The 23270-nt window shown below is 33.6% G+C and overlaps 1 protein-coding gene across 1 annotated transcript; it reads right to left on the bottom strand.

Annotated features, from left to right (window-relative positions):
* Nucleotides 1–532: 532 nt before the first annotated feature.
* LOC115725344 (GDP-L-fucose synthase 1) lies at nt 533–2150 on the bottom strand. Its single transcript, XM_030654831.2, has 2 exons — nt 1976–2150; nt 533–1743 (listed from the first exon to the last, which is right to left on the bottom strand). Exons 1-2 carry the CDS (start codon nt 1992–1994, stop codon nt 785–787), a joined length of 978 nt encoding a protein of 325 aa, XP_030510691.2. The 5' UTR covers nt 1995–2150; the 3' UTR covers nt 533–784.
* Between the last annotated feature and the right edge of the window lie 21120 nt (nt 2151–23270).

The following is a 23270-nucleotide window of genomic DNA, read 5'->3' as shown; positions in this document are numbered from 1 at the left end:
ACTGTAACTCTCCAATAAAGTAACAATCACTCAAAATTGGTACAGACTATTAAGCTTTTGTCTACTGAAAGTTTAACTTATGATTAACTTTTGTTAAGATTTGGGTTCACCTATTTATATATTGATAAAGCTGACTATTACAATTACAATGTATTTAACCTTTAAAGTGGTTGTTACAAGATTTAATAAGCCAATAAATGAACACTTGGAACATTAATGATAACACTCAAATTAAATCCAAGAGTATCTCTAGAATATATAAGGAAAAATGACATTACACTCTTAGAATATGTTCTGTTATGATAAAGGCACCAACTGGCAACTAACACATTACAAACTATGCAAAATACCAGAACCATGGCACATTTAGATCAAGATAAAATAGTATAAACCAAAAGCAAGCAATTCTAATGGAGAACAAAGAATCATAAGCACTGAAAAGGCCATGCATTTCTTCTAGTAGTAGCTTTAAAAAAGACATCTGACATAATAACTCACTTTGTTCTTATATAAAAAATGTACAAAGCAGGCATGAAAGGTATTTCAATTCTTCACATTAACTCACTTTGTTCTTATACAATTCTCTCTTAAAAAGATGTATCTCCCAATATTCCAATAACATGGTACACAGAATCAGAAATTATTCCACATAAATTTGGTACATAACAAGTGTTCAAATAACTTAGTAAAGACACATTCAATAACAATGATTTAGAATAACTTAATTCTGAAAGAACAAAATGGGAAAAAGCATATACGATTTTGAGTTGAAATCACCTGAAAATCATTGCTTGACATGTTCCAAATACCAATTATAGGTATCAACAAGTCCATCCTTGAGAGAAATATTTGGGTTCCAACCAAGTCCCAGAAGCTTGGAACTGTCCATGAGCTTCCTGGGAGTCCCATCAGGCTTGGAACTATCCCAAACAAGGTCACCTTCAAAACCCACAACCTCCTTAACAAGCTCAGCTAGCTCCTTAATGGTGACCTCCTTACCACTCCCAACATTCACATGCTCCAATCCACTGTAATTCTCCATCATAAAAACGACACCATCTGCCAAGTCGTCTACGTGCAAAAACTCCCTTAAAGGGCTACCAGTTCCCCAAACGACAACTTCCTTAGAACTCTTCACCTTGGCCTCGTGAAACCTCCTCATCAATGCCGGTAAAACGTGAGAATTCTCCGGGTGGAAGTTGTCGTTTGGGCCGTATAGGTTTGTGGGCATCCCTGAAATTGCGTCCCAACCGTATTGGATCCGGTAAGCCTGACACATCTTGATTCCGGTGATCTTGGCCACTGCGTACCACTCGTTGGTTGGCTCTAATGGACCGGTGAGAAGAGCTTGTTCGGGAATTGGTTGGGGTGCGAATTTGGGGTAAATGCATGAGGAACCCAAGAAGAGAAGCTTCTGGACTCCATGGCGGTAAGCGGAGTCGATGACGTTGGTTTGAATCTGAAGATTGACGGCGATGAAATCAGCAGGGTAGGTGTTGTTGGCATGGATTCCACCGACTTTGGCCGCCGCGAGGATGACGAATCGAGGCTTCTCGGAATCGAAGAACGAATCGACGTCGTTTTGGCGTGTGAGATCGAGCTCGGCGTGGGTTCGGAGGACTAGATTGGTGAATCCCAGAGCTTGAAGCTTCCTAACAATGGCGGACCCGACCAATCCCCTGTGTCCCGCCACGAAGACCTTGGCTGATTTGTCTGAGAGGAATGAGTTCGGTGACGCCGTATCTGTTTCAGCAAAGAAAATGGGGTTTCGAAATTAGGGTTTTTGAGATCTAGAAGTATAGAAGAATCACATGAATCTAGTTAGAGATTGAGGTACTTAGTAGTTAAGTTAGAATGAAAATGTGGGCAAAAACAAAGAACTGGAAAGTTTAGTACATTCAATTATGCAAAATTTTCAAGTTGAAGTAATTTTCTCAGGAAACAAACAGAGAAATAGAAAAGAGAAGAAATATACCGTTGCCGACGCCTCCCATTTTTTTTTTTTTTTTTTTGAAGTGAAGAAGCTCTTTCCCTCTGTAATTGCCGATACTGGAAAAGGGAACTGTTTTTAAGTTTCTTCTCACTCATATTTCTTCATTTTAACCAAAAAAAAGAAAAAAAAGTTCGTTGGGCCAGATCATATTATTGGGCCATAATGATGTGAAGTTTTAAAGCCCAATTAATAGTGATGCCATAACAGGGCTTTGAAATAGGGGTAAGTTGAAAAATGCCTCTTTTATTAATCAATTAATCAAATTTACCTCTAATTTTATATTTATTTGAAACATACCTCTTTTTATATGTATTGTACCCAAAATACCCTGACATAAGAGAGTCACATGGAGAGTATCTTGAAGTGACGGGGGCAAAATTGGTACAATGTTTAAAAAAAGAGGTAAAAATGATAAATTTTAAAAAAGAGGGTAAAAATAAAAGAGGACAATATAAAAAGGGTATAGAGTGTAATTTCCTCCTTGCCTGGAATAATGAGATTTATTTTGGGAAATTTACATGTTATACTAACTTTTGCCATTTTTTTACAAAAATACTGTCAGGCGGTATTTTTTACTTTTTTATTGTGTTTTTTTATAAGTTTCATACTGTGTTAAGTTTCATTGGTGTTCTACTGGTGTTTTTAAGTTGTTCTACTGTTGTTTCGAGTTGTTCTGCTTTGTGTTTTACTGGTGTTTTATAAAAACACAGTATTTTTGAAAAAATTTCCGTGTGACAGTATTTTTGTAAAAATTAACCAAAATTCCAGTATTTTTGTAAGTTTCCCTTTATTTTGGGAAATTTACATAGTATACTAGCTTTTGCTATTTTTTTACAAAAATACTGTCAGGCGGTATTTTTTACTGTTTTACTGTATTTTTTTTATAAGTTTCATACTCCGGTATACTGTGTTAAGTTTTCACTGGTGTTCTACTGTTGTTTTGTAGTTGTTCCGCTGTTGTTTTTAGTTGTTCTATTTTGTGTTCTACTGGTGTTTTATAAAAATACAGTATTTTTGAAAATTTGCGTGACAGTATTTTTGTAAAACTTATCCCAAATTCCAGTATTTTTGTAAGTTTTCCTTTATTTTGAGATTTATTATGGGGCAGAATTTTTTTCTAAAATACAGTGTAAGTTTTATACTGTGTACTGTGTTAAGTTTTCACAGTTGTTCCACTGTTGTTTTAATTGTTCTGTTTTGTTGTTTACAGTTGTTTTATAAAAAATGGCGTATGATAGTAAAATTGTAAATTTTTACCTAAAATTCAGAATCATTGTAAAAATCTTAAAAAAAATATTTAAACGTAACAATATAAATAATAATAAAAAAACAGTGTGATATATGTAATTATCCCTTTTAAATAGGGTATTTGTTGTTTGGACAACCTAAATAGGATGTGAAGCTTCGTTATTTGAAACAACTTATATTGACTAGGAAGCTTCACAACCTAAAAGGAACACTTCCTCTTTTGTTCTTTGTGAAACTCTTACCAGGTGATTAATTTGGGAAGAGAAAAAGGGTGGAATATGATGTGGACAGAAAAAGATAATATTATACAAACAAAGAAATTGGATTAGTAAATTTCGAATAATGTTTTTGAAAATATAGCATTTTTGAAAGAGGGAAATATACATTGGTTTTTAGTGTCATTCTAACAAAAATGTCAATCAACCAATCAAACTACGGGAATTCGAGCAACTCAATGAGTTACCAATAATAAGTAATGTTGAAAGTAATCTACTAAAGTTTTTAGTTACTCTTTCATATTACTTCACTTTTTAGTAGCAAAACATCATATTTTGCAAAATAATTTTACTTGGTTAACTTGTTAGTAATCTAAGATTACAAATGAATTTGTGCTTTCTCATGTTGACTAAGATTGATCGCCACTGCAATTTCTAACCTTCAATTATTATTTTTTTTTTTTTAAATTAACTTTTATTTGTTAGTTGGACTAAGATCAAAGTGAAATATATTTAGTATTTAATGGAGCTTAAGGGATTGAACCTAATAGACTAACTATCTTACTTATGTTTGAGTACTTTTTTGTTAAAAGATATCACTACCAATTATAGACATCAAAATTTTGAGTACATAACACCACTATATTAAAAATAGGGTGATTTGCGACTAAACTACTTAAAATTTTAAGTTTAGCACGATTAATCTTTATATTTAAATTTGGGGAGTAAAACTCCCAAAATTACTATTTCTTTTTGTTATGTATTGTTCCATTGATCTAGCTCTTCTATTTGCCAGGCGGGTCCTAAGTGATAATAAGTAAAAAAATATATGCACTTACTTGCCTTTATGTGAGATGCAATTAAGCATATTATAAGAAACTTAAACAAAACCAATCAAAATTATATATAAAAAAAAAGCATGATTAAAATAAAATAAAATAAAAACTAAAACATACTCATTATAGAAAAAAGAAAAGACAATAAACATGAAAACCAAAAAATCAAAAACGAAAAACCAAACGGTTCTCCATTATCAAAAATTGGAAACGAGAAGGTGTTTTGGATTTAGAGGAGGAGTTCGATTGTCGATGGTGGAATTGTGATATCTCATGCGATTGTTTGGAGATCTCCCACCTAATTACGCTAAGTTTCACTGGTTATTCATATTTGTAGGATTTTTCATTATGGGTAGTCACATTTTTAGGTTTTTGTTACGGGTAATGACATTTCTAGGGTTTCTGGTTTGGAGATGGTTGGTAGGATTTGTGAGTGAGAAAATGTTGGTTTTATAGTGGGATTCTTGGTTGAGTATTTGGTTAAAGGTTCGAGGATTTGCGGCTTAAGTGGAATGGCAGATGAGTTGTTAATGATACTTTGAATATTGAGTAAAGAGTTGAAGAAGTGAGTTATCCTAAAAGAATATTTGCTATTTATTTGTCTTTGTCTGTAGGGTACACTTGCACATGCTATTTTTTTGTCGGTTTTCATGGGGGTTAAATGTTTTGGAGGGTTTCACCCAATATGTCAAATAAGTTGAAGTTTAGCCTAATTCAAGGCTCTTACAATTGTCATCTTATTATTGGTTCCTAACATATTTCCAGGGAATAAGGATGATCAATTTACAGTGAAGTTATTCCATAGGGGTAGATGGTTTACCCCTTTTGGAAATAGAAGATATGAAGGTGGGGTGTATGATTGTTTTAAAAATTACAAAGTAGAAAGTTTCTCAAGGGAGGACTTGGAACATATAGCCAGAGAACTACAATAAAAATTCCTATTCGACTTTTGTTCAAGCCATATGGGAAGCACTTGAATTTGGGTTTTATGTTTGTAGTGTAAAGAGAGATTGCTTTAATGGTGGATGATTTGAGAAGTAGAAATTATACAAAAGCTTCCATTTACTTGGTGTTACCAGATTTAGAATGTGTAATTGAGTGGAAAGAAGATAGCCTCCTCAAAGATTGGCCAGGTGTACAATTAAGGAGTTTTCCAAAGACAGTAGGAGGCTGCCTGACGTGGTTGTGAGCCCCCCAGATCAGAAGAACTAAGAAAACTACTTTTACAACATGTTTGTGGCTTTTGGAGATTTACTTGCACATGGGTGTAGTGATGAGATTAAATATGATGAAATTGAGGAACCAATTGAGATTTCATCAACATCATCTACTGAGACAAAGACATCTACTCTCATGATATTTGAACCACCTCAAGAGCCTATATCAAATGAAATAGATGAGTATGATGATTACTATGATTAGGCCCATAAAGAGGAGGAATTTGTAAAAAAATTCAAAATGCTTCAGTGCTCATGGAGATGAAGATTACATGGTATATGTTAAGAGCTTGAAAATGTAACTATTGTAACTATTGTAGTTGTCTGTCTGTGATTTTTTTATTTTTATTTTTTTATTGCTGCCTTGAGTTTTAACATATGTTTGCCTTTGTGTTAGGTACCTGATGATATAGTAAGTGATGTTGAACCTTAATCCCTTGAGATTGTAATAATTGGATCCATTGAGAAAGAGGAAACACCTAGGGCAAAAAGGTTAATATTGAGATGGTTGAGAATAGTTCATTAGCAAAGTACAGAGGAGGTTGATCATGCACCCCCCCCCCCCCTTTGACAAACTTTATACCTGACCAACAACCTGATACACAACCAGAGCCACCAGTTAAAACCTAAGCAGAACCACCACCTGAAAACCTAACCTTCTTCCCAAGCAGAACCACCAGTTGAAACCCAACCTGAATTCCAACATGTTTCCCAACTAGAACTACTAGCTCAAACCCAACTTGATACACATCCTGCTCAAGCCCAACCTAAACAACACCAATGTAACACCTTAACCCGTAGGGCGCCATGTGTGTGCTTTTATAAATTAATTTATAATAATAAATTAACGATTTAAAAGAAAATTATAATTTAATTAAAACTTTGCTAATTATTTTGAAATATAAAAATTTATGGCATTATAATTTTTGAAGTTAGGGATCCTCTTTTAAAATATTACAAAAGATGTCATTACAGTATTATATCAAAATATACATATAAGTCAAAAGAACCGTAAAACAAAATCCCGACAACTTGGCACTGCTAGTCGGATGGGCTAATATGTACATTTACCAAAGAAGACTTCTCGCTCATGGTTGTCCTAACTTTTTATTTCCCTTACCTGCACCACAAAACACCCTTGAGTCACAAAGACACAGCAAAAAAAGTAAAAACACAACATCATATTTCATCAAACAAACATCGTCAATTAAACACATGTAATCGATATCAATAATTCACATACTTTAAGCAATCAATGATGTTTGTTGGATTAAACCTCCACTTACACTGATATTAGATTCAATACACTTAATACAAAAGGATAGAAAAGTAATTACAAGCAAATCCCTAATTTGGCCTTCGGCCTCTAGAATACCTAACAAAAATTAGTTAGAATGGATTTGGTTAATCCACACCTAACTAATTTCTGTAACTAATCTAACTAACAAATACAGAAACAAAAACCAGAACCCTAGATCTATATATACCTGCATCTAAGCCCAGATCTACATGGTTGAGGGTGTTCTTCAAGATCCAGAGTTGGAAGAACTTGAAGAAGGAGAAAGCAAAGCTCGTACATGCACATAAAACAACAGAAAGTTAGATCTAGAGAGAGAGAGGGATTAAACACAAAATACTTGTATTAAACTTGAGATTACCAGTCAGAAATTTACCTGTGACTTGGAATCTCCATTATTGTACTTCAGATCAATAAGAAATAGTGGAATCGAGCTCTCAGATTTGAGGAGCAGCTCAAACGGAGACGTAGCCAATTTATTGGTGAACTTCGGGAAAAATCTGGTGTATTCTAACCCTAATCTATTTCTGTTTGTGTGTGTGGTTGTGTTTAGATCAGATCATTGTAGATCTGATCTTGGCTTTGTGTTTGTGTTGGGATTTCTGGGTTTTCTAGGGTTTGGCTTCGAGTTTCTCAGAGAGAAACTCTCTGCTAGGGTTTCGAGGAGAAACCTAAGGAAGAGAGAAAGTGACTGAGAAGATTCTCGAGTCTTGGGGTTTTGTTCAAACACAAAACGCTGTCGTTTTGGTGTTCTGACTTTGAAAAGTCATTGAACTGTGAAAGGTCGAAATTGACCTTAATTATTGATTAGTGTTGTTTGTTGGTGTAGGGGCAGGATAGTAAAATGCTATCTTAAATTTCCTACAATGGTATCAGAGCTTGGTTAAAGCTGGAAAAGGATCAACATTCAAACTAATCAAGAAGGAAGAAAACTCAAGCAAGAAATCAAGAAATACAAACAAGAAATTCAAGAACTCAACCAGATCAACTTGAAATCTTTAATAAAGGATTTCTGGGATACATTATAATAATCTTTATAACTAAATTGCCTATTAACACTTATCTCTATTTATCTTATTTAAATTCATTAACTATGAGCAATTTAAAGGTTGACATTGACAAATTTGATGGTTCTGGTGATTACAGGATTTGGAGAAGGAAAATTAAGTCACTCTTGGCTCAACAGAAACTGTTGAGAGTGCTTAATGATCCTATAGAATGGCCAGAAGGAACTACCAAGATTCAACAAGAAGAATACTTGGAAACTGCAACTGGAATCATGATAGTCAACTTATCAGATGCCATAATCAGACTAATAGACAAGGAAGAAACCCATGCCCAGATTTGGAAGAAACTGGAAGAACAACTTCAACAAAAATCCCTAACCAACAAGATTTTCTTGAAGGAAAGGATTTTTGGTTTTAAAATGAGTTCATCCAAATCACTTGATCGAAATTTGGATGAATTCTTAAGGATGCATATTGAACTTGCAAATTCTGGGGAAAATGAGGCACTAAGTGATGAAAACCAGGCTATTATCATCTTAAACTCTTTACCTGAATCCTACAGAGAAGTTAAGACTGCTATTAAGTATGGAAGAACATCTATAACTCTAGAGGAGGTGATTTCAGCACTAAAATCTAAAGATCTAGAGATGAGGACAGAGAAAGGTGGACATTCAAATGGTGAAGTTAACTTGAGTAGAGGCAGACCAGGTCCAAGAAAACCTTGGAATAACAGAGGTAGAAGCCAAGGCAGAGGTTCAAACAAACAGGGAGGATTTCAAAGAGGCAGATCTAATTCTAACCCTAGAAATTCTGATGAAACTAATGGTTGTTACAATTGTGGTAAACTTGGGCATTTTAAAAGAGATTGTTATTTCTTGAAAAGAAATAACAAACAAAAACCACATGGACAGGGAGATTCTAAATACTCTAACTCTAAACCTAAATCTGATATGCATGATGCTAATGTTACAGATGGATATGAAAGTGGTGAAGTGTACCAAGTTGGACCATCCATCAAAGATGAATGGATCCTTGACTCTGGTTGCACTTTCCACATGACTAACAATAAAACCTTTATGTTTGATTTCTAAGAAATCAAATGGGGGCAGAGTTATACTTGGAAACAACCAAACATGTGACATACAAGGTTCTGGATCTATCAGTTTTAAGATGCATGATGGAATGGTCAGAACACTAAGAGAAGTTAGATATGTTCCTAATCTAGCCAGAAATCTAATTTCACTAAGTGTTCTAGATGACCAAGGAATTGTTAGCAAAATTGAATCTGGCCAAATGAAAATAAGTAAAGGGGCTCTAACTATCATGAAAGGACACAAAGATGGAGGCTTATACTACTTAAAAGGCACACCAGTTGTACCTTGTAACTATACTGCTCACAGCAACAGTGATGACTCAAATGCAATGTTATGGCACAAAAGGCTAGGGCACATAAGTGAGAAGGGACTGCAACTAATGAGTGAACAGAATCTGCTAGGTAAAGACAAGGTATGTAAACTTGATTTTTGTGAGTGTTGTGTGCTTGGAAAACATCATAGATTGAAATTTTCCACTGGCACACACAACACTAAGAAAATCCTAGAGTATGTTCACTCTGATCTATGGGGACCAGAGAAAACAAGTACTCATGGAGGTTGTGTCTATTTTCTATCTATTGTTGATGATTTTTCAAGAAAAGTCTGGATTTTTCTTTTAAAACATAAAAATGAGGCTTTTTCTAAGTTTACACAGTGGAGAACACTTGTGGAAAATTTAACAAATGAAAAATTAAAAACTCTAAGGACTGACAATGGAATAAAAGGTTTGATGGATTTATGCTAAAGCTAGGTTTTTCTAGAAGCTACTATGACCACTGTTTGTATTACAAAGGAACTGATATTAATAAAGTCATATATCTACTTCTGTATGTAGATGATATGCTTATAATCAGTAAGGAAAGAGCAAAAGTAAACACAATGAAGGGTCTACTCAAGACTGAGTTTGAAATGAAAGACCTAGGGGAAGCTACTAAGATTCTAGGCATCTCTATTAAGAGAAACAGAGCAGAAGGGACACTTAGCCTAACTCTGGAAGACTACATACACAAGATAATTGAGAAATTCTCAATGAAGGGATCTAAAATTGCTAGCCAACCTATAACTACACAGTTTACACTATCTAAGAAGCAATGCCCTGAGAGCAAAGCAGAGAAGGAAGAAATGAGTAAGATTCCCTATGCTAATGCTATTGGATCTGTTATGTACCAAATGGTAAGCACTAGACCAGACCTTGCTTATGCTATTAGTGTGCTTAGCAGATTCATGACAAATCCTGGTAAGACACACTGGCTTGCTATGAAATGGTTACTAAGGTACCTAATTGGGACAACTAAGCTAGGACTCAAGTACAAGAAATAACAAGGAAGAACAGCAATAGAATGCTTCAGTGATGGAGACTATGCTGGAGATAGAGATAGTAGGAAATCTACATCAGCCTACATACTACTATTGGGAGGAAATTGTGTAAGTTGGAAAGTCCAATTACAACCTGTTGTGGCAATATCCACAACTGAATCAGAATACATTGCAACTACAGAAGCCATTAAAGAAAGTATATGGGTTAAAGGAGTCCTAAAAGAGCTAAGATTACTAGACTCAAAGCCAGTAATTTACTCTGATAGTCAGAGTTGTGTACACCTATGCAAAAATCCTATGTTCCATGACAAAACCAAGCACATAGAGATAAAGTATCACTTCATCAGAGACAAAGTGACACAAGGACACATAAATATTGACAAGGTGCCTACAGAAGAGAATCCTGCAGACATGGGGACTAAAGTGATCACCCTATCTAAGTTTAAACATTGTTTAAACTTAATAGGGTTAGATAAAGGATAATGTGATCTTTGGATCACAGAGCTATGACCCTCAGATTTGACTCGACCACTACAATATCAGCTCAGTGAAAGTTTAGGTGGAAATTGTTGGATTAAACCTCCACTTACACTGATATTAGATTCATTACACTTAATACAAAAGGACTGAAAAGTAATTACAAGCAAATCCCTAATTTGGCCTTCGGCCTCTAGAATACCTAACAAAAATTAGTTAGAATGGATTTGGTTAATCCACACCTAACTAATTTCTGTAACTAATCTAACTAACAAATACAGAAACAAAAACCAGAACCCTAGATCTATATATACCTGCATCTAAGCCCAGATCTACATGGTTGAGGGTGTTCTTCAAGATCCAGAGTTGGAAGAACTTGAAGAAGGAGAAAGCAAAGCTCGTACATGCACAGAAAACAACAGAAAGTTAGATCTAGAGAGAGAGAGGGATTAAACACAAAATACTTGTATTAAACTTGAGATTACCAGTCAGAAATTTACATGTGACTTGGAATCTCCATTATTGTACTTCAGATCAACAAGAAATAGTGGAATCGAGCTCTCAGATTTGAGGAGTAGCTCAAACGGAGACGTAGCCAATTTATTGGTGAACTTCGGGAAAAATCTGGTGTATTCTAACCCTAATCTATTTCTGTTTGTGTGTGTAATTGTGTTTAGATCAGATCATTGTAGATCTGATCTTGGCTTTGTGTTTGTGTTGGGATTTTTGGGTTTTCTAGGGTTTGGCTCCGAGTTTCTCAGAGAGAAACTCTCTGCTAGGGTTTCGAGGAGAAACCTAAGGAAGAGAGAAAGTGACTGAGAAGATTCTCGAGTCTTGGGGTTTTGTTCAAACACAAAACGCTGTCGTTTTGGTGTTCTGACTTTGAAAAGTCATTGAACTGTGAAAGGTCGAAATTGACCTTAATTATTGATTAGTGTTGTTTGTTGGTGTAGGGGCAGGATAGTAAAATGCTATCTTAAATTTCCTACAATGTTAATAATTATTTGTCTAATAGGAAAAACGATATTGTTACTTAATAAAGTAATCATAAATTTTTGTTGCTTAATAAGACAACCTTTATACTGTTGCCTAATGAGATAACTTATAAATAAGAAACCTAATAATGGTTTCAATAATAGAGTAATAAATGTTTTTTATAGATGATAGTTATTGAATCACAATTGACATATTAAGTGGTACAATTGTACTTTTCTTACCTCAAGTCAAAATTTAAGTGTGTCAGCCAACTTAAGTGGAAAACACACGACAATCTGAGGCCTTATGTCACAACAGCAATAGACTGGTAAATAACTCATTTTAATATTTAAACTCAAATCCAGATGTTTCCCTATCGATAAATAGTGTTGAAATTCCCTAAATATTGATCAAACACAAAAATCTAAGCACCCAAAAAATACCCCAAATGAAGCACTAGATCGCCAAATGGTTAATCGTTTTCTGGGACCCTGCCTGGGGAAAAGGTTCACGGTTTCTATACTATTTCCATAGAAACGGATAACTGTTTCATTGTAAAAATAGCAAACTTTGAGGTTTCACTTCTCAAAACCTTCCTCAAACTTAACCAAAACTTGCCAAACTTACCAAACCAACCCTAATATGAGTTCTAATCATAATCTACAGCTCAAATAACATAATAATCCCAAGAATCATAAAGTACCATTGTTGAGTTAGCTTTGAGTTTACGAACTCAAACTCATCCAACACAAGCTACAATAACCCAAACCCTTATAAACCAGCTTAAAACTCAACATAAAAAATATTAGAATATATTTTACCAGGATCTAGATTTACTAACTAGTATGTTTATTAACATCCTAAATATGAATTTCTAAAACAATGGAATTTAAACACATATAAAGTTTAAGTAACCTCACATTTATTGCAACAGAATAATATGACTGCTCCTACTCAAATCTCTAACCGTTGTTCCTTTTTGTCGCAGAGTATTATCAAGATCTGAGCTCGATTCTCTTTCAGGTTGTTGGATTCTTCATAGTCTTACACACTATGATTGAGTACTAGACTTGCTATGGGTGGGCATGCACTCATTCACTATAGGCTCGAAATTATTGAAGAACAATAAAGGAGATTTTGAAGTAGAAGAAGGAAGAAGAGGGTCTCAAGAACTCTAGTTGTTTGATAGAATGTAAACTAGGTTATGAGGGATTGGATGAGAATGAGACCATCCTATTCCGTTTATACTATTTCACCTAGGGTTAGGATTTAAATTATATGGAATAAAAAATGATAAAATAATAGAAAAAATAAAGTCATAGTGGCCGACCATATAGATGGGACACACTAGTTATAATTTTGCTATTTTTTTTTAACCATTTTATCTTTTACTTCACAAACGTCACATTTTTCAATTTTAATCCTATAAATGCCAAAAATATTTATTTAATATTTATAATTAATTATCAAACAAAATTGTCATTTATCTTATTTATTAACTAGACTCCACAAAGTCTCTTAATTAACAAATAAACTCTAAAACCTCTTTTCTTCACAATTAAGTCATTGCTTAGTGAAAATTCATAAATAAGACATAGTATAACTTCAGAATTATAACTGATTAATTAAAATCAATTAACTGACTCTTACAAGCAGTATTGTCTCAACTAGTGTGGGAACCATGTGCCTATATAATCAAGCTTCCAATAAGTAGCTCTAGAATTTACCAAGTAAATTCTCTAACTTTATAATTCCTCCTTGCACGCACCACTATAGATTTAGAATTACACTCTTAATTATATAGAATACTCTATATGTTCCACAATATAGATACGTTATGATTATCCATTGTTACAATCCTAATAGTCAAGGATCCTTTATAGATGATCTACATCGAAAAGGAACAAATTTACCATTCTACCATTCAATGTATTTTATCCTTAAAACACTTAGCTACCTATAAATGATATTTCAGTAAACTAATATAATTACTAAAATGAGTACTCAACCAAGCTCGAATGAAATCATCATTTCACTTCTATGTCCAGATAGAAACTATAGATTTTGTATCTATGATTAGCGCTCCTACTCAATTGAACTACCATGTCCTTAATCTGTATGTCACAAGAAGATCCATTGGTCGACTTTAGTGAATAAATTGAAAAACATAAATTATACAACTGAACTAGAACCTAACCCTCTCAGGATTGAGATCATTTGATCTAAGATCAACTAGGTGATATTGAGTTAGATAGATATTACGGTAAGTTTATTATATCTTATCCAAGTCAATATCGGTCCCTTCCGATGTATACTTCATACATCCAACCCAAGCTTACATTAACCAATCTCCTAGAAAGGACATAGCAATTATCCAAGGTGCAAGTAAACTACATTGTAGATTATCCTATCATTTAAATTCTGTGTACTGATAAATCATAGGAATACATTTAATCACATAATCTTGATTACTTTCCATTGTGTTGACATCATAATAAATAAGAATATCAATGTGATAAGGATTTGGATGAATTTATAAATCAAACAAGTGATCACTGTTGCGATATTTTGCACAGTGTACGTATCGTTTCAAGTAGTAAAACTCACGAGGAGTAAGGTCGATCCCACAGGGAGTGTAGTTAAGTACGTTAAAATTAAACTTTTACTTCTATTTGATTAAATAAAAGATAGGAAAAAAAACAATGAAATATAAGAAAAATAGTTGGAAGCAACGATTCGAGAAAATTGATAGTTAATAAACTAGGGTGTCGATTTCAATTGTTTTTATTGAATATGGCTTAATATGATTATTTTCCTAATATTAATTCCTATGCAATAGCAGGTTTACTAAGGTAATTTATAGTCTTCTCAGATATATAAACCTCAATTACATGTAAACTTTCTACTCTCGTGATAAATTTAACATGCAACAGACATTAAACACAGAAACCTTATAAGCTATCTAAACCATATAGGTACTCTCGTCCTATATCGAAATTCAGTTCTATTCTACTATAGCATATTTGACACTCACTTCTCAGATCTCGCATCAAAATCATAAACAGTTAATTGGTGGCCAGACAATTAAAAGTGATTAAGCACAAATAAAATAGAATACATAGAAATTAGGGGGAAAATAAATCATATTAAAACCATAAAACAATGTTAAACAATATCCATCTAACCCTAATTAAAGTGTTTAGTTACTCATGTTCATTGAAGCACAAATACACATATTAACTGATAGAAAAGAGATGAAAAATAGAGAAGAGAAGAAAAGAAGAATGCTGAAAACCCTGAGCAGTATGTCTCCAGTATTGCAGTTGATCTCTCTACTCTGTATCTGAACTCTCACTTTTTTTCTCTCTGAAATTGCTTGCTGAAATCAACTCTCTTCTGCTCTTTATATAGGCATTCAGGGCCTAAAAAGATGGGAAAATCGCACAAATTTAAATTCCATTCGGATTTAAATTTTTGGGAAACCTCAAACGAGATATTTTTTTCTGCTGCGTTGACTGATAGTATTTTGGTCATAACTCTCTCGATATTGCTCGGAATTGAACGATTCAAGATGTTCCGGAAAGATAAAAGAGAGATCTAGAACTTTCATGTTTTGACTTTTTCCAAAATCTAATCAGAAGATTGTCGAATTCAGGATTGAAGTTTCGGTTTTATTTCCTTGCACAATTTTCTCTATTTTAAATATCATGATATTTTTATCTTTTTCCCATCTTTTTCTCTGATATTTTTCTAATCTTCTTCTATTTTAAATCTGCACAAATAAAAGATAACAAGCGTAAAAATGCTCCAAACACGATTCAAACTCAATTAAAAATATACTAAACTTAATCTAAAATTAATACTAAAAATAACCTAACAAATTCCCCCAAACTAAGCTTTTACTCGTCCTCGAGTAAAACACTAAATAAACATTAAACAAGTCAATCTCCAAAACATGAGTAATTTTCAAGTAGCTTCAATAACATGATTATGAAAAAATTCACTTATGCATATAATCCAGAATTTCAGTTCAATTACACCCTTGACAGATTTCAATTTATTTTCATTTAGCTCATGAAACCATAGAATGCAATTAACTAACAATTAAATCACTTTATGCATGCCAATTACAATCATCAATCCACTAACCTAAAATTCTATACGCTTGCAATACTTACCACTCTCCACTAATATAAATTAATGCACAACTAAGAATCAGAAGGTCTTTCTAGGCTTGTAATGTTAGGCTTAGGTAAGGGTAGATGAGATGGTCATTTAGGCTTGTCTATACCATAAGCTTCTCCAATCATGTCACCCAGAATATTTTTCACACAATCCCAATACCTTTTTTCTAATTACTTGAGAGATATTGATTTTTTTTTTCAACAAAATTGTAACAACTTTATATTTATCTTTTTTTTTTTTTTCTAGATTGGACACTGATTGTCAGATTTTTCTTTTCTTTTATTTTTTCAAGTTGTTTCCAATCAAATTTTTTTCACATTCTCTCAATTTTCACACTTTTTTCACACACATACAACAAATTTCTCATCCAAATTCCCCCAAACTAAAGATCTACTTATGGTATAATTAGGGTTAAATATTTTGGATATTCATGGGTTTATCTTTTTAGGCTCAATATGTGTAGAACAAAGAATAGGTTAAGGCTCAAAAAGGGTAAATAGGATAAAATTTAAGGGATGGCTTGAAAGGCACAATCGATCCAAAAATTGCCTAAATCACTTTCCTAGTCATGCATAATTTATTATTTCGCCTCAAATAGCAAGCAAGCAAGTTTTAGAATTTATTTCAAACAACTTTCCATATGTCCCAATTAGCATACATAAATCAATTCAATTATTAGAAAATTACTTAATATGATTCCACATTCTTTTAAGTATAAAATTAAAATTAGTCAAGAATGTGATATCACCAAGCACACGGATTTTTCGAAAAAATAAATGAACTTTTAAAATCATTCTATCTACCTACTTTCAAATTGACTCATATTAAGAAAATTGACTCAAAACAATAAAAACTAAAAACTAAAAACTAAAATGAAATAAAAATTTAAGTCACCCCCCCCCCAAACTAAAGTGACACATTGTCCCCAATGTGCCATTAAAGAAAAAGGAAAGGAAACTTACCTGAGCGCCACATCAGTATGGCAGTGGAGGTGGTGGTGGGTAGAATCCACCTCTCGCATCCATGAGGGCCTTTGTGCCAAACGAAGAAAACTGACCTCCAATGTTGCAAATTTTAAAGCTTTCCTTAGATTGAGAGTCACCTTCATATTTCCCACACAACAGTCTTTTCATACGTCGTCGAATAGTTCAAAATCGTTCTTTAGACTTCCCATTCGTCTTGTTGGTAGTTACTTCTCGACCATCCTTTACAACTTCCAGTCGACAACAAGTAGGAATTTCAGTTGCAGCAAATACTTTGAAAGTCTCTTCTTCTTTTTGAACACGTAACTTTAACTCCCCCTTCTGTACATCAATTAATGCTCTTCCCGTTGCTAGGAATGGTCTTCCCAAGATGATAGGAATATTCTCATCTTCTTCCATGTCAAGTATTAAGAAATCAGCAGGGAAGATGAACTTACCAACCTTTACCAAGACATCTTCAATTATACCCCGAGGATGAGTCAAAGACCGATCTGCCATTTGTAAAGTAACTGTTGTGGGTTTGGCTTCCCCTAATTTTAATCTTTTGAACATTGATAGGGGCATTAAGTTGATACTGGCTCCCAGATCACATAAAGCTTTTATTTGTATAGAACCCCCTATTGAGCATGGGATGTTGAAACTACCCGGATCTTTTAGCTTGGGTGGTAGTTTCTTTTGCAGGACCGCACTGCACTCTTCAGTAAGTGCCACCATCTCAAATTCTTCCAACTTTCTTTTCTTAGATAGGATATCTTTCATGAACTTTAGATAAGTTGGCATCTGTTCCAAAGCCTCTATGAATGGGATGTTGATATGCAGTTTCTTGAATATTTCAAGGAATTTTGAAAACTGCTTATCTATCTTATTCTTCTGAAGTCTTTGAGGATAAGGAATTTTGATGTGATGGTCAATGCTGATGGGTGGTGGAGTTTCTTTTTGTTGAAGACTGTCATTAGTCTTCTTCTTTGTTGTTGTTGGTGCTGGATGTTCATCTTCTTCATTCTCTGGCTTAGCTTGGCTCGGGCCATCATAACTCTTTCCACTCCTCAATGAGATTGCTTTACATTGCTCTTGTCCTTTTACCTCACTAGTGCTAGGTGAATTTTCTTGAGCTTGTTTTGCCACTTGAGTAGCCAATTGTTCCATCTGAGTTTCTAGAGTTTTAATAGAGGATCTAGTCTCCATCATGAATTGGAGCAATAAATCAGCTTGGATATTGGATCCTCCACTAGGACTTTGTTGTTGCAGTTGTTGTTGGTTTTGTTGGGGCTGATTTCTCTGCTGGTAGAACGCCTTGTTGGAAATTATTTTACCAGGATCTTAGATCTACTCACAAGTATGTTTATTAACATCCTAAATAAGAACTTTCTAAAACGATGAAATAAACACATATAAAGTTAAAGAAACCTTACATTGGGTGCAGCGGAATAATATGACTCCTTCCGTTCAGATATCTAGCCCTTGATTCCTTTCTGTAGCAGAGCATTATCAATATCTGAACCTGGATCTCTTTCTCTGAATCTTTGATGCTGAATCTCCTTTGCTGATGATCTTTCTTCACGATCTTCCTCACTATGATTGAGGTATCACTTGATGTGTGTGGGCACTACTCTAATCACTAAGAGAGGTTCGAAATATTGAGGAAGAAAAGAGAGAGAGAGTGGCGGCTAGAGAAGAGAGTGGAGGCTCAGGTTTTTCTGATTCAGAAAGTGTATAATTTTCCTGAAGCCTTCACTATCTATTTATAGCATTCCTCTAGGGTTTGATTTGAATTATATGGCATTAAAATAATGAAAAAATCATTTAAAAAAGCTACAAAGGTGGCCGACCATACACTTAATGGATTGGGCCTTGGGCTTTGCAATTTTGCAATTTTAACACCTTTTGTATCTGATTTTCTCAAAAATGCCAATTTCCTAATTCAATCATTTAAATGCCAATTCTAACTATTTAATAACTATAAATAATTATTAAATAATATTGTCATTTATCATATTTATTAATTGAACCATACAAAGTATCATAATTAACAAATATGCCCCTATAAACTCTTTCTTTACAATTTCGCCCTTACTTAGTGAAAATTTCACAAATAGACATAGTCTAATTTGAGAATTATAATTGATTAATCAAAACCAATTACATGAGTCTTACAAGCAATATTATCTCAACTAGTGGGGGGACCATGGGTCTATATAACCGAGCTTCCAATAAGTAGATCAAGAATTTAACACTAAAATTCACTAACTTATTAATTCTTCGTTGAATCCACGCATAGAACTTAGAATTGCACTCTCAGTATATAGAATGCTCTATATGTTCCACCATATAGACACATCATTAGTTATCCATTGTTATAATCCTAATTTGATCAATGATCCTCTATATGAATGATCTACACTGTAAAGGGATTAAATTACCGTTACACCCTACAATGTATTTATTCCTTAAAACACTTGACCCCGTATAAATGATATTTCAGCTTATGTGAAATGAGTACTCCACCATTTATGTTCGTTTGGTCAAGCTCGAAGGAGATCATCCTTTGCTTACTATTCGCCAGATAGAAGCTATAGATTCCATGTTTATGCTAGCGCTCCCACTCAATTGCACTACCGTGTTCCCAAAATGTACGTATCACCCTGACCTAAAAGTAGGCTTAACTAACAAATCAAAGAACACGAATAGCCTTTCAAGATTGAGCCTAATCATAACAGGATTAAGATCATTTGATCTAGGATCAACTAGGCGATATTGACTTGAATAGATATTACGGTAAGTTTAATAAATCTAAGTCAAAGTTCAATATCGGTCCCTTCCGATGCATACTCCATGCATCCAACCTGAGCTTTACTTTAACCAATGCTCTGGAAAGAACATAGTATTTCTCCAAATACAAGTAAACTCTTGTTGTAGATTATCATATCAGTAAAACCCTATGTCTGATAAATCTAGGAAACTTTATTCACATAGTCATGTTTACTTTCCAATGTGTTGACGACACAATAAACAGGATCAAGTATGTGAAAAGGGTTTCAGATGAATTTATACATTATGTACATATAATCATGAAATAAATCATGTGAACCATGCAACATTAAATGTTATTTCTGATCTATATTAATAAGTAAATCTGATTATATTGAAATGAGTTTTATTTAGGGCATAAAACCCAACAAACTCCCACTTGCACTAATATAAAACAAAAACTGCGTTTCAAATAATCTCAACACCTTGATATACAAATCAAGTGTAGTAGTAGTAAACTCCTCGTAATAAGATCTGAAAGGTTGAATTAACCACAACCTTTTCTCTACCATTACTCTTCCTTAATCACAAAATCATTGATAATGTGAAATTCCTCTCTATATGTCTACTCTCTTGGGATACTGGATTCTATACCTTTGGCAACTACTTTTGGTTAATCAGGAAATTAACACTAGTAGTTTAAGGCAATTTGGAATGGTGCCAAAGATGTATAGAACTTTCCTTAGACTGAATAAGTAACTTTCCTGCAGCTTTAACATTCAGTCCCTTTCTGGTAGACCTAGAGACTTCAGATAGGTTTTTACACTTCTCCAAAATCACTATTCCACCCCAGAGTAACCACCATCTTATCAGAAAGATTTACTAGCACATAGGCAAATTTCGAAATCTGATATGGTGTAGTCTAAGAGTTTTAAACACACCCTTATAGACTAACATATAGTTCCTCTTCTTTATCTTAAGATTTACTTGATTGTCTTCCAATGTTCTTCTCCCCGGATTAATGCCGATACCTACTCATTACTCCCACTCAACAACAGTGTCTGGTCTAAGGCATACAAAAGCATATCTAAGACCTCTCACTGTTGATATAAGAAATTTTTCCATGGCTTTATCTTTTCTGGAATAGTTGAGACTTTTCCTTAGATAAATAAAATCTATACCTAAGAAGTTGTGAAGCTTCTATAGATTGCCATTAGAAAGAAAATGCTTCAGCATCTTACTAAAGTAAGTTGCTTGCATTAGAGTAATTAATTAACCATGTATACCACAAGCCATAGGTTTAGATAAACTCAAATCTATAAGACTAGGAACAGGAAGTTTTGTTAAGTCCATTGAATGGACTTATAAACGAAAATTTCCTTTTATGTCCTTGTAATAGAAAACTTTAGGTTACTCCATGTGAATGGATTAAACCATAGTTCTATTGGCTTTCTTCTTAGTTTCTTATCTTGACAATCCATTACTTGTTTAAACTCACAATGGATTTTAATCACTAGTGTCTCCCAAGTCATAAGAAGGTGAGTTCCTAGAAACTCTCCCACTACGACAAGGTACCGTGAATTATGTCTAAGAAAACTAAATGGTATTGATCTCTTCGGTTGTGACAAGACAACAGAGGCAGTGGGATCATCATATGTCATATAAGATGATAGAACACTTTTGGAATCAAGAATTAAGTATCTCCTTTATTTGCTACTTGTTTTTCGGACTTAGTCATTTTCTTAGAAAAGTAGTATTTGTTTGAACAAACACTTTCTTATCTATTGACAATGGGATGGTCCACCCCTAATCACTTAGAATAGCTAAGAAACCATGGTTAACAGTTCTAGCTTTTCTTAAGATTTTGATTAGGTCATCCATGAATCTAGTAATGATTTACATTAAGTATAAAACCATTACATCATTCTGAAATTGTATTACCATAGAAGGATTTAGGCAACGACTAGTAACTAATCATCAACATGCAACTCGAAATTTCTGGGGAGGTAAGTTTGGATATAATTCAAAAATCAATTTAATGATCTTTGAACTGCATATCTACTAACTATTTCTCCACCCCTATCAGTTCGCAAGATCTTTAACCACTTACCTTAATGGTGTTTAACCATTGCTAGAAATTAATGAAATTTTTCAAACATTTCAAATTTCTTTGCATAAGGTATAATCTAGAGTTATCGTTTTAAGAATACAACGAAAAACTCATATCCACCCCTGAATGTACATTCATCTCGCGAATGAGATGAACTACTTTCAGTGGATATAGGCATATTAACTCTTTGCAGAGATTGATCTTGTCAAATCCACTATGAACAAGATACAAATGCCATAGATTAAGAAAATGTGGTAGTGTCTATGATGACATAGGTTTAGTTACATCAAAGAGTTCTTAGAATACTTCAAGTGGATCCTGGTCACAGAATCACCTAACTCACATTCCATACGGTTTTTAATCCATTAATAAAAGATGGATATTAAACACTTGAGAAAGTGTAACTGTATTGTATTCTGGAATTAGAAATTTAAGAAAATTTCTATTTGGAATCTAAAATTAAAGTCAAAGACTTAAATTTATACCAAATATAATGAGTAATTCTATCTTGGACCAACACTACTAATACAAACTCTAAGTCAGATTTGCCCATACAAGTAGGAGATTTCTAAGATTGAGGATTTATATCAATTGGGAATAGAATTTCGGGATTATAATCATATGCGTCATATAAAATGACATGAAATGATTTATAGACCATTCATCCAATGATATGTTTTGAAAGCTAATTCGAAATGAATACGCTAAGAGGAATTAGGATAATTTCGTTTAAAATAAGAATCCAACGATGCTTCGATTAGCGAAAGTCAAAGTAATCTTATTTATATAATCTTCTTGTTTTATATCGTAAAAATACTAGTCTAAGGTGTCATCAATTGATGAACAACTAGATGTCGCATATACAATATTTATCTTTCGAGATCTAACACTATTATGTATGTCTAATGGTGAAAATCCACTAGGGATTTATCTCATTAGATAAACAAGCCAAGTTAGACCAACAATGAAGATTCGAAATTAAACTACAACTTAATAACAGAAAATAACATGGTTCAATATAAATTCATACACAATTCAGAAATTATAAACATATAGTAAGTAGGAATGACAAGTGAAAATACTAAAACTTACAATCCTAAATAATTTCCAAGGTTTTCAACAAACTGATATCAGTGTCCCGTTTAGGCGAGAGTCAAAGCTACCATTCATTGAATAGAGTTGTCAGCTCGTCTAAAATGTTAAACATTCTAGCAACCTTTTATTCGATCAAGATTGGAATTCAGCGTTGTCCCGTTTAGGCGAGAGTCAAGGCAATTCTATCTTATGAGCTTCCACCATTGTTTCATAATTTGCAAGTCAAGTATGGTCGCCACCATTAGGGTGATCCATACCATACAAAACACTTACAAACTACTTATCATGCGAGGTTAAACGGTGCGAAATTGCTAATGAACGTTCCTCCATTAGGGAGGATTACTCACTAAAACAAACGCGGTGTAAAACCCACAATGGAGATCGAATGTCTCTTGATAATAAAGCTCATTATTTAAAAAGAGTTGTATTTTCTTTTATTCTCTTTATTTATTCTATTTATTTTAAATATATAT

This window comes from Cannabis sativa, chromosome 6 (genome assembly GCF_029168945.1).
Source record: "Cannabis sativa cultivar Pink pepper isolate KNU-18-1 chromosome 6, ASM2916894v1, whole genome shotgun sequence".
Classification (NCBI taxonomy): Eukaryota; Viridiplantae; Streptophyta; class Magnoliopsida; order Rosales; family Cannabaceae; genus Cannabis; species Cannabis sativa.
Note: the sequence above shows the minus strand (reverse complement) of the source record. Positions and strands in the feature narration are given on the sequence as shown.